This window comes from Prionailurus bengalensis, chromosome B4 (genome assembly GCF_016509475.1).
Source record: "Prionailurus bengalensis isolate Pbe53 chromosome B4, Fcat_Pben_1.1_paternal_pri, whole genome shotgun sequence".
NCBI lineage: Eukaryota > Metazoa > Chordata > Mammalia > Carnivora > Felidae > Prionailurus > Prionailurus bengalensis.
In genome coordinates, this window is record NC_057358.1 from 72,323,976 (window position 1) to 72,336,614 (window position 12,639).

The 12,639-nt window shown below is 40.8% G+C and overlaps 1 protein-coding gene across 2 annotated transcripts in view; it reads left to right on the forward strand.

The window, feature by feature from the left end:
* The window catches only part of ANO6 (anoctamin 6), a 199,484-nt gene that overhangs the window by 72,667 nt on the left and 114,178 nt on the right, over positions 1 to 12,639 (forward strand). For both annotated transcript variants that reach the window (XM_043563491.1, XM_043563490.1), the window contains one exon: positions 6,930 to 7,009. In XM_043563491.1, coding sequence (XP_043419426.1) covers positions 6,930 to 7,009 — 80 coding nt within the window. The remainder of the gene's footprint in view (positions 1 to 6,929; positions 7,010 to 12,639) is intronic.

The following is a 12,639-nucleotide window of genomic DNA, read 5'->3' on the forward strand; positions in this document are numbered from 1 at the left end:
ACCTCAAATTTTCATCATCTGTGAAAACAAAGACAAAAATAGGATTAAATAAGATCAGACATTTAGAAGTGCCAGGCACAAAATAAGACACTCAGGAGATTTCTGTTTACATTTTTTCATATCTCTGGGTCTGTGTACAGGAACTTAATTTATGGTTATATGCTGCTGTATTTTTTTTTTACAACATGCTTTTGAATTGTCATTTGTATCCTTTGCACAGCCCCGTGAGATAACAAGGGAAAGTAATTTTACTACCAGCTCCAGATAAATAAACTGAGACTAAGTTAATGGCTAGGGGAATGTAGTTAAATTGTAGAATCAGGACTTGAACTCAGTCTGTCCCCTTAAACCATGTCCAGTGCCCTTTGCACCAGATTCATCTATTTTTATCTGCCGTCTCTCTTACGTTCATTGTGTGTCTGATCCTTTCAGTGGCAACGAATCACCATTTAGACCCACTGACTTCCATGCCTGTCCTTTTAGATAAAGTGTTGAATGCCTAATTCTGATTACTTTTATTGCTAGGGCACCGCTTATCAGGCACTTTGTTTTTTACTTATTAGTTTCCTGAAAGGCTTTTTTGTGTTTTCTGATGAATAATAGATGGTCTATGTTTTAAAATTATAGATAATGGCTCCTTTTATCCCTCACTTTAAATAAGTCTCCAATTGGCTTTGCTGTAGAAGTTCTTGATTTTGCATATGAAATAAAAAGTGTTAGTTACTCCATTTCTTCTAATTGATAGACAAATACTCCTATGAATTGCAGCTTTCTGGTGAGGTTTCCACTGCGTTGTTATGAACCCATTAATGTGACTAGACTTCGAGATAGTGGCCCCTTCATTTTGTTCTGCCGAATAAGTCAGGACTGGTACCACCAATGACCACATTGCTTTAACCTTATTATACTAACTGTATTGATGGTTTTTAAAATATGCTATTCTTTTGCTTTTAACTAATTGTGATGTGATTATAAAATTTAGGAAAAGTAGAAATTTAGTGGGTTTCTTTTGCCCCAAACCCTCAATTATTTGACTTGTACCTACACAAACCAGTTGCTAAGTGTGTGTATAGTATTTTCCACAGTATTCCTTTGGCACTCCATAAATCTGTCTAGCTTACTAATTAGCTTAAAATTAATATTCATCATGTCTCAATTTCTTTTTCTCAAGAAGATGGAAACTTGCTTGCCTGGTTCTTCGCCAGGGCCAAACAGCACAACGGCTGTGTAAAATTATAAACAACGTAGTGAATGTCAGTTGAACCTGACTTTCAGCTGTCTTTTCATTGTACATCCACACAAAATTCCACTGACAGGTCAAGACTAAAGTTTTTTCACGATACTGGAATAACTAGTTTTCAGTTCTCCAGTCAGCTTTTTTTTTTTTTTTTTTTTTTTTTTAAATTTTTTTTTCAACGTTTATTTATTTTTGGGACAGAGAGAGACAGAGCATGAACAGGGAAGGGGCAGAGAGAGAGGGAGACACAGAATCAGAAACAGGCTCCAGGCTCTGAGCCATCAGCCCAGAGCCTGACGTGGGGCTCAAACTCACGGACCGCGAGATCGTGACCTGGCTGAAGTCGGACGCTTAACCGACTGCGCCACCCAGGCGCCCCTCTCCAGTCAGCTTTTTAACGAAAGTTACATACAATAGAGGTCCCAAAAACATACTTTTATGTTCCAAATGCTTGAAATTCAATGAACTAATCACGAAGCCATTCATGGTGCTACTTGGGTTGTATAAAGTGAGTCATGGTGACAATACTAAAGATACATTTCAAAATAGTGCATGAAAAATGATTGACATAAGGAAAAAAATAAAATTAACATTTTTACCTTATTAGAATGTTTTTTCCCTGATTCTGCCCTATTTTTCACAAAAAGCCCTCAAAGTGTCACCTTGATTTTGACTATTTTTGCTGAGAAATGAACTTTTTCAGCTGTGTTAGATTACCAGAAATGAGACTATCAAACAGTAACGGGAGCCCTCAGTAGTGGAGGTATAATTATCATATTAGCATCATAAATCATTTGCTTCTCAGCACTGTATTAGGTCACGAGAGCAGCAGCTGCATCTTTGTTCTACCTAGATGATGTTTCACTAAAGCCATTTCTGTTTTTATTCACTCAAATTTACACTTCCTCCTTTGTGTTGACATTAAGCAGTGAATCTATTAGTTTCCATTACCAGCAGAATAGCTAAAACTATACATAGTTCTATATTTTCTCTCAAAAACCCTTTCACACTGCATAGATACCTTTACTTTGATAGAACATCTGGGCAATACATCTTGTTTCTTCTCTGTCTTTAGGCAAATGCAAACTTTCTTAAGCCTGCCCTTAAGAAAAAAAGAAAAAGAAAGAAAAGAAAAGAAAAATCCATAGCAGCTCCATCCTATCTTTTGACCTCAGATTCCTGATAGATAAATTGGGCATCTAATTGTAAAGTAATCCAGATAAGATGCAGAAGTCCCATCACTCCATCAGATTTACAATACTCCTTTAAAAAATATCTGCTTTATTATGTTTCATTGACTTGCTGGCTCTCCCAAAACACCAATGTATCATGAATACCACATACATAATTTTTCCATATCTGAATATTATAAAAAGGTTAGTTTTTTTTCTCAATGTAAACCAAGCTGCAAAACACCAGTTTAAAAGAGTGTCATAGGGGCGCCTGGGTGGCGCAGTCGGTTGAGCGTCCGACTTCAGCCAGGTCACGATCTCGCGGTCCGTGAGTTCGAGCCCCGCGTCAGGCTCTGGACTGATGGCTCAGAGCTTGGAGCCTGTTTCTGATTCTGTGTCTCCCTCTTTCTCTGCCCCTCCCCCGTTCATGCTCTGTCTCTCTCTGTCCCAAAAATAAATAAACGTTGAAAAAAAAAATTAAAAAAAATAAAAGAGTGTCATAGCCACTAGTATAAACACATTTTAGCAAGTTCTAGAGGCGGCTTTCAAGAAGGTAATTATCTTGGACCACTGTTGTTCTGATGTTGGAATAAACCAGTTTGCTATGGTACAAGTTGTCTAAGTGTGACAGACTGTGCAGTAACTGTCATAGTTCTCATAGGGTTCTCAAAGGCAAGCACCCTAATTCTGGTATTGCCTGAAGTTCTGTAAGCCTTGGTTCACCTGATCTGTTTCTTGTTTCTGCCTTGGTTTACTTTTAGGGATCCTGTGATGAAGTCAGTTTTTAATCACTTGTTTATGTTGTCTTTACTGGCATTTTTTTTTTTCCAGTGCATAGGTATACAGTGATCAGATACAGTGGGCAAGATTCTGAGTAAATCTGAAATCTAATCAAGATATTGAGATGTGCCAAACCTAAGATGTGCCATCTTAATGATGTGCCAAACCTAACTATTTGGTAGCTGAATTGTTGGCTGATGTTTTGATTATGTTAAACAGTCACTTAGAAATCTTTTAATCAATCTTCCTGGTTAAGGTTTCTTTTGGGCCACTGAAGGGAATTTTTCTGGATTGATAGGGACTCAACCTTTTCTTTCACAAAAGCCTCTAGTGGATTTTTTTAAATTAGTATGCATTAAAAAAAAAGTCACTGCAAAGCCAAGATTAACATCACACTTCATAATATTAAAAGTAATTTCGTAACATAATTTAATGCTTATTCCATACTCAGTCTTCCTATTTTTGATAAATATATCCTTTCCAGCTGGCTTGTCCAAATTTGGATTCAGTTGAGTATCCCATATTGCTAATGGTTTTTGTGATATTGTGATTTATATTAAGAAATATATATTTGGTCTTCCTCAGTTCCTGGCACAGAGCTCCTACAACTCACATAATTTCCAAAGTGATGAAGTAGGTAACGGTGCCTTTTGTTATGTTGATGAGGTGACGTTGGGAAAGCCTCAAGGTAGCCCGGGTGGAGGCTGGTTGCTAAGGCAACTCATCACAAGATTAGAGGGTTGAACCATTCAGTCCCACCCTCTGACCTCCAAGGAGGTGAGAGGAGAAAGATTCAGTCAGTTGCCAAAGGCCAGTGATCAATCAAGCATGCCTAAGTAATGAATCCTGAGTAAAAATCCAGAAGGACTGGATTTGGGGAGCTTCAGGTTGGTGAATGTGTACAGGTATGAGGAGAGTAGTGGCCTCAGAGAGGGCACTGAAGCCTTGTGTCTCTTCTCACATACCTTGCCCTTGTACCTCTTTATCTGGCTGTTCATCTGTGTCCTATATAATTAATTGGTACACGTAAGTAAATGTTTCTCTGAGTTCTGTGATCCGCTCTAGCAAATTAATCAACCTGAGAAGAGGGTGGTGGGAGCCTTTGATTTATAGCCGTTCAGTCAGAAGCACAGGCAGGTAACCACCTGGGACTTACTGGTGGCTGTCTTGGGGGACTAAGCCCTTAACCTGTGGAATCTGATGCTATCTTCAGGTAGACAGCATCAAAATTCAGTTTAATTGTTTGGTGATGGGGGGGTGGTGGGAAACATACATTGGAGTTATATTCTTTTGGCTGTTTAAATCTCTGCCTTTTTTATGTGATTGATTTATTGAAGAGGCTAGACCTGCTGATAAATTAGAACATTTATTTAATTTACTTAAATGCTTAATGTTTATTTAAACACATTTACATATTTAAGAATATTTAAGTTCTTTTAATTAAGAACATTTTCCTACATAGCCCAGATTACATTGTTACACTTATTGATGAGGTTTGGGGTGATAATGAGGTCCAGAGCTGACAGCCAAGAAAGAATCCTTGAAGAGGTCATTGGTGCAAAAAGGTGATTTTATTAAAGCATGGGGACAGGACCCTTGGGCAGAAAGAGCGGTGCTGGGATTGTGAAGAGTGACTGGTTTTATACTATGGAATTGAGAGAGGTAAAGACCAAAGGGAGGCTTCCAAAGGGACTTTGATACGGTAAAGAGGACTCGGTAAAGAGGCCTCGGAAGATACCTCAGGCCTTGCTGTTGTCAAGCTAAGGTTGTTTTTCCTCTAGTAAGGCCTTAACATCAGATGGTAGGGGGTTCCTGGAGAAATGTTTTACTCTGTCTGCCAGAAGTATTTGTCAGTGGGCTGTAGGTTATAAGGAAATTTAATGGTTTCTGCCATTTCCTTCTTGCCTTTGTTCCCCATATCACTATGGAGGGTGATGTTGGGGCTCCAGGAAACTGAGTCTACAGGTTACTGGAGATTAGTCTATTGATAAGATTACCTTTTTCTTATAATTTACCAAGACATTTGTAGAGAGACAAATGGAGACTCATGGAGAGTCATGGAGACTCATGGCCTGCATGACTGTGATCTCTGTCAGTTAACCATTTGTTTCCTTTCCTTTCCTTTGTCCTTGGGCAGCCAGGAGTGCCTGAGGAATATCACCATATCCCCCCTGGGGTGGGGGGTGGCTGCTGTTAGCTTGTGCTTTGCCCTTAGGCTGCCTTATGCTCCCTCATCACTTATCAATAATAATAATTCCTGAATATAATCCAACACAATCAATATTCACATTTTTCTAATTTGTTTTTAAGTCTTCTATATCTGGTCTGTTTAAACCAGGATACAGTCTAGAAGCATGCACTGCAAATGGTTGTTTTGTTTTCTCCTTATCTTTTCATCTGGAACAGTCCCTTTTATTTATATCAGGAACTTGTAGACAAGGTGAGACCGGTGTCTCACAGAACAACCCAGCTTCTGGATTTGCTTCCTTTATCCCTTCCACAGGGTGCAGTGACCACTAATCACATGTGGCTGTTAACCTGTTGAAATGTGGCCAGTCCAAATTGAGATGTGTTGTGGGTATAACATACACATTGGCTTTCTAACACTTAGTATAAAAAATGTAAACTATTTCACTAATAAATTTTTATATTGAATACATGTTTATTTTTTTTGCTATTTTTTTCATGTTTATTTAATAATTTTTGAGAGAGAGAAAGAGAGAGAGAGAGTGAGTGCAAGCAGGGGAGGGCAGAGAGAGAGGGGGAGACACAGAATCTGACGCAGGCTCCAGGCTCTGAGCGGTCAGCACAGAGTCTGACAGGGGGCTCGAACTTGCAGACTACAAGATCATGACCTGGGCTGAAGTCGGACACTTACCTGGCTGAGCCACCCAGTGGCTCTTCTTGAATATATGTTTTTTTGTTTTGTTTTGTTTGTTTTGATATATTGTCAAGTTGGCTAACATACAGTGTATACAGTGTGCTCTTGGCTTTGGGGATGGAGTCCCGTGATTCATTGCTTATATACAACACCCAGTGCTCATCCCAACAAGTGCCCTCCTCGATGCCCATCACCCATTTTTCCCTCTCCCCTCCTCCTCCCCATCAACCTCAGTTTGTTCTCTGTATTTAGGATTCTCTATGGTTTGCCTCCCTCTCTGTTTGAAACTATTTTTTACCCCTGAATATATGTTTAAATGGTAATCTGGGTATATCAAGTTACAGAAATCATTTTGCTAAAATTAATTTTACCTGTTTATTTTTCATTTTCTTGATATACCCTACTAGAAAATTTTATTTGGCTCCCAGTGTATTTCTATCCGTGCTATTCAACAGATTTTAAAACAGAAAATTGCTACCCCAAAATGACTCCACATCAGTTCCCTGAGATGTAGTTGAAAAAAGAATATCAACAGGCTGAAATGTTCCTAAGCTAGAGTTTTGTGACATAGTTGTAAACATAGTTGCTGTGTCCTTCCATGTAGAAGATAAATGATTTTGCATAGATTGAGCCTACAGCTTTTTAAGACTGAGTATCCTAGAAACATGGCCTTGTCCAGTGGATGAAATAGCTACTGAAGATTTTGAGTGTCCCTGATAACTGAAAGTGTTAAATAATGTAAACTTAGAGGTGTGCCGTAAATGCTAAATACAGTTGTTAAGCCTGTACTGATGACTTAAAGGCAAAAAAAGTGTATGAGCCAGTGAAAGTTATGCTTTATTTATTTCTTTATTTTTAGTGTTGGAAAACCTTGAACAGACAGTTGTCTCCAGTTTTGGAACCCTGGAAAGTCAGCCTGATTTCCAAACCCCAGAATTTGTAAGTACTCCTACTCTATCTTAAATTTGAATTGGTTAGCGAGAGATTTCTCACAAAATGGAGAAAAGAGTTTTTTGTGAAATCTTGCCTTTGGCGCCCGTAGATCTGGCACTGTCTCACTTGCAGTGGCTGTGTATTTAAAGCTCCAGTTCTCTGGGGGACAAGTTACTGAACTACGTACAGTGCCTTGGCATCATGCTCTGTAGGCTTGTTCTTCATACTGCTTGTAAACAGCAAATGGGAACTCTTTCTGCAGGAAAGTAGCGTTGTTACTGCCCAGACTCCTCCTTCGTTCATTAATAGCCTTGGTATCCGTTTCTGCTGTTAGCAACTCTGGAAACCAGTGTTTACTGAGCACATATAGGTGCATTGACCAGTCTGATTCCCATTTCACCCTGGAGCCTACAGTCATACAACCTGTATAGATGTATCTTCTAGGGCTAGGAATATTTTATTGGTTGTTCCTACCAAGAGGGGAACTAAATGCTCTCACTAAATTAGACTCATTAAAGATTAGCCATGGTTCCTACCCTCGAGGAATTAAAAATCTTATTAGATGCTACTGTGGTTTTATTAATGCCTTGTTTAAAGAAAATTAAGCACATAGGATGCCTTGTGCAGAATGTCCTTACTAAATAGATTTTATATTAGGCTCATTTGAAGAGGGGGATGGGAAGAAGTGTTTCTCTGACTCATGTACCATATTATTGCCCCAAATGTATAGGAAAAGCATGCCAGGATCCACCTAGATTTACTTATTTTTGCCCCTTGCTGTAAATGGTTCAGCTACCATGATAGCAATGCAAAAATCTTTTTTTTTTGCTTTCTTTTCAAAGTGTGATATACGATCGCCACTCTAGTAATTGGCAGATCACAATTGTATTATTGATAAAGACACACAAAAAAAGAACTCATTATGTGTTTTTCCTCTTCTCACTCATTCTTTATGGATTACCTACTCAATTGAACCAAGAGTAAGGAAACTAGGCAGTGCTCTGGACTGAAAAGGGATCGCCCATAAAACTATATCCACAATGTCACTTTATTTCACAGTGTGGGACTCCTGTGGTGTACTAGCAGATTGCCTACTGTGAAAAGCACTTGGATATAATAGAAAGACATAGTATTCAATGACTTCCCTGTTATATTCAATGAGATTTTCAGTGAAGGAAAATTGTGAACGCTCACCAATATTCCCGTATCTTAAAGTAGCAGAGCAACTTTGCAGTTTTTCTAACTTCTACAGTTAGAGCCCCTAAAGCAGAATTGACACAGATATGTCACATTTGAATGTGGAATTGGCACAGACTCGTGGAGCTGGTCCTTTCTTGTTTCATTTTCTAACTGCTTCTTATTGGTACTCTTTAAACACTATAGGTAGTCTAAAAAAAGCTGTGTGCAATAAAGTGTCGATGTGCTTGGTAAACACCTATTTAGTTCACACTGATTCCCTGTGCAAAAATAAAAGTATTTTTCTCAAGAACAGCTTTTAGTAGATGATGATGTTTGAGATTGGCGTGCCTCAGCAAAGTCTTTGCAATAGATAGTCTACACTGGTAATTACACTGGTGATGTTATTCAACCTTCAGCATTAACTTCTTGACTCTACTGCATTTTCCTTTCCAAGGGTGAAGCCCTAAGCGACAATAGTCAGGCGTCGAACTTGAGGAGTGCAGAATATACTTCTATTTTGAGAGATTTGTCCTAACAATGGGTCTGAGAACACCCAAGTTGAAAGGAGATTTTTAACTTAAATCCCCATATTTTTATTTTTCCCTGTCATACTTCAAGAATATCTAGAATCATTAGACCACATTAGTGCAGGTAAAGCTGTTAATCATGGTTTCCTTATATGTGTGGTTGATAACAAGATTTCTAAATCCAGCTATTCTCTTTCTCTAATTGTGTGTCCTACCATGTGTAGTAAGGAGTCTGTGATTTTCTGGTGCATATTTATAGATGTTCACACATCTGATGCTTATTGCATGCCACATCTTTGGGTTACATGTACATGGCTGCTGGTATTTTCTCATCACATCACTGGAGCCCCTGCACTTCCAGTTCCCCAGTAAACGTGTATTTCCCAAACTGTTGTCTCCTTGATAAACAAACAGGAGATGTATAAAGTGCCTTGGGAACCGAGTACTCGAGGGAATCCAGCACGATGTTTAAGGGTAGCCTTTTTTGTAGGCAGAAAGTTGCAGCATCAGTGAGAACGGGTCGTTCCAGCGTGTAGGCAGGTGGATTGGGCAGATGCCAGGACAAAACCAGGTAAGCTGATCGAAACCAAAAATTTTCATCAGAAACAGGGGCAAGAGTACAAATCCAGGAGCAGAGGGAGCCTGGCGCAAAGCAAAATTGAAAACAGAAAGAAGGTGGGGAAGGTGGTAAAAGGAGCTGAAATATCAGTGCTGTTTCTCCCTCTGGCATATGGAAGGTGCACCTTCCGTTTGCGGAGGTGAGCTGAAATAAAGTGAGGCACAGACCGTGCTTGTTCAGACCTTATTCTCAAGTCATTCAGATTTTAGAAGGATGTTTTCATACAGCGGAGTGTATTTATATAGTCTGGCCAACGTGGAGAACAAAATGCTTATCATTATTTGTTTCCTTCAGGATTTCTGTTGTTCTTTCGTTTAAAACAAGGCCTAAGTGAGCAGTGCTGGTCAGGGCGCCTTGGTTACCGGCGTGAGAAGCACATTAAAGCTTTCCTTCACAGCTCAGGTGTCTGTAATGTGACTAGTCAGGCAAAGCCATTGTTGCTGATAGCCTGCGTGAATCATGGGTAAATAAATGCCACTGTGAAGCTCCTGGGTGTCTCCAAGACACACAGCAGGCCGCCTTTCTCGGAAGGGCCCACCCCGACGCTCCTTCTCAGGGTCCCTGCAGGGTTTGTCCATCGATGACAGGTCCCCTGCGTACCTGTGTTGTTCCTCTCCGCCTCTCATTCCACTTCGCAGACCGAGGAGAGTGAGTTTTGCCAAAGTATCTGAAACGCTAGGCTGTGAACAGAGATGTGGACCTAAAGTAACTGTGTTCTTGCTACCCCAAAGCTTGTGACGTAGCCCCACCTGGAGGTGGGGTGGGTGTGTGGGTGGGGCTCAAGGTGTAAGGGGCCTGGCTGAATGCTGACTTTACAGAGAGTAACTAGCTGATCTCGTTGTGGTAGGACACCATCTTGATCCTGGTTTGTTATTTTGTTCAAATCCAGTGGAAACCTGTTTATAATCTGCTTTATTAACTTAATATTTTATCCTGAATATTTCCCACACTTGTTTTTCCAGTTGTATTGGGATATAATTGACATGTAGCACTGTATAAGTTTAAGGTGTTCAGCTCCATGCTGTGTTTTTTTTTCTCTGACATTGTTATCTTCTCTAACATCTGTTCTCTTTTGTTGATGAACTATAATTAATCAACATTGTAATTTTCAGAGTAATTAGTTCAAGGGAGATCTAGTCAAGGAAATGGTGACATGGCCAGATGTTCTGGAACCCTGTGATTGGTGGCCATCATTTAGGGACATGTGTCCTGAAAATAAACTGGCTTCATGATGACAAGCATCAGCCTCTGGAAAAGGAATTTGGCCAAAGTGAGGCTGGGGAATGGTTACAGATAACCTTGTAGAGTTCAGACTTTGAAGTAGAGTCTGCAGAACTAGGTAGGCTGAACCAACAATAAAGAGGGGCACCTGGGTGGCTCAATCAGCTGAGCATCTGACTCTTGATTTCAGCTCAGGTCATGGTTCCAGGATCATGGGATCAAGTCTCACATTGAGCCCTGTATCAGACTCCATGCTGAGCATGGAACCTGCTTGAGATATATTCTCTGTCTCCCTCCCTCTCCCTCCCTCTCCCTCCCTCTCCCTCTCTCTCCCTCTCTCTCCCTCTCTCTCCCTCTCTCTCCCTCTCTCTCCCTCTCTCTCCCTCTCTCTCCCTCTCTCTCCCTCTCTCTCCCTCTCTCTCCCTCTCTCTCCCTCTCTCTCCCTCTCCCTCCCTCTCCCTCCCTCTCCCTCCCTCTCCCCCTCCCCCTCCCCCTCCCCCCTCCCTCTCCCCCTCCCTCTCCCTCTCCCTCTCCCTCTCCCTCTCCCTCTCCCTCTCCCTCTCCCTCTCCCTCTCTCCCCCTTCCTCCCTCCCTCCCCCTCTTTGGCCCTCTCCCTTGCTTGTGTGTGTGTATTCACTCTCTCTACAAAATTAAAAAAAAAAAAAAAAATGAGGATGGGAGCACCTGGTTAGCTCAGTAGGTTAAGCATCCAACTCTTGATTCATGGTTCATGAAATCAAGCCCCGCATTGGTCTGTCTGCTGTTAGCACAGAGTTTGCTTCAGATGCTCTGTCCCCTGCCCCTTGGCCCCTCCCCTGCTTGTGCTGTCTCTCTCTCAAAAAATAAACATTAAAAAAAAAATGAGGATGAGGAGCCATCCACATGGTAATGGAACAGATAAAGGTTTTTCTGCATTGTGGTAGCATTGCAACCTAGGTTTCCCCTGGTACTGTTAATTTTAGGTCTGCTTAAGAGCAAAGGCAATCTGACGGGTTAGTCCAGAGGCTCATCCGTCATGGCTGGCCCAGAGGACCCCAGGTTCTTTCCAATCCCCAAGGAGTGGGAAAAAAGTAGGGGGAAAGTAGGGGAAAGGTTGAGTAATGGTCAAGGCTCTTTCTAGAAACCCTGACTCTGCTGGTACTGACTCAGGAATGCTAATGGGCATGATTGACTTGAGTACACAAGGAGTGAAGAATGTGATGAGGGGAGGAACTCTGTGGACCGGTGAGGAATCTGCTTGTAGCTGGCTGGATGGAAACTGTGGTCCACACAAAAGCACAGAGAAGGAAAGGCAAGGCTGTGGAATTATATTTTATGAGCTGGTTCTCACTAGTAATATCCCCTTTTCCAGCCTTGCCAGAACTTAAGGGTTATGTATAACTCTTCTGGCTTTTTAGAGGCAGGACGATTCTTAACCAGCTCTTGTTTCATACCAGTTGATGAGGTTTTCCTTGGTTTAGCTTCTGCCAAATTTGGAGTAGATTATAGGAGTTTGGGCTGGCAAAAGAATATTAGGATTATCATGGAATAAACCAGGGAAGATGATGAGAGACCACAGGATTTAGGAAGACTAAGCTAAAACATAGACTCGGGAAGATGAGGATCAAAGTGGAACAAAAATACATCCCCTTCATTTCCCACCTGTGGTTATGTAGAGAGAAGGAGGTCTGAAGAGTCATTATCCTATTTGGGATTTCGTGTAACTGGTTCCCTTTTTGAGGGAATATACTACTTTACAAAAAATACGGTTGATTTCCTGAAATTCAAGTTTGATTGTCTTTAACTAGATGAAAAGACATGTGATCCTTAAAATTAAAATGTTAATCTATTTTAGGCACTGTAGTGAATACAAAAAAATCCCTATACTTGTGGAGCCTACATTTTGGTGGGAGAGACGTAAAAGACAAAATAAATAAGATATATAACATGCCATAACAGGGTAGGTCCTTTAGAGACAAGTAAGGTAAGGATTATAAGTGTGTGTTAGGGGTGTGGGGGTTGGCTACAGTTTTAAATAGAGTGTTCAGGTGATTTCTCAGCAATAGAGTGGTCAGAAGGTGATGAGTCAAAAGACCCGAAAGCAGGAGTGC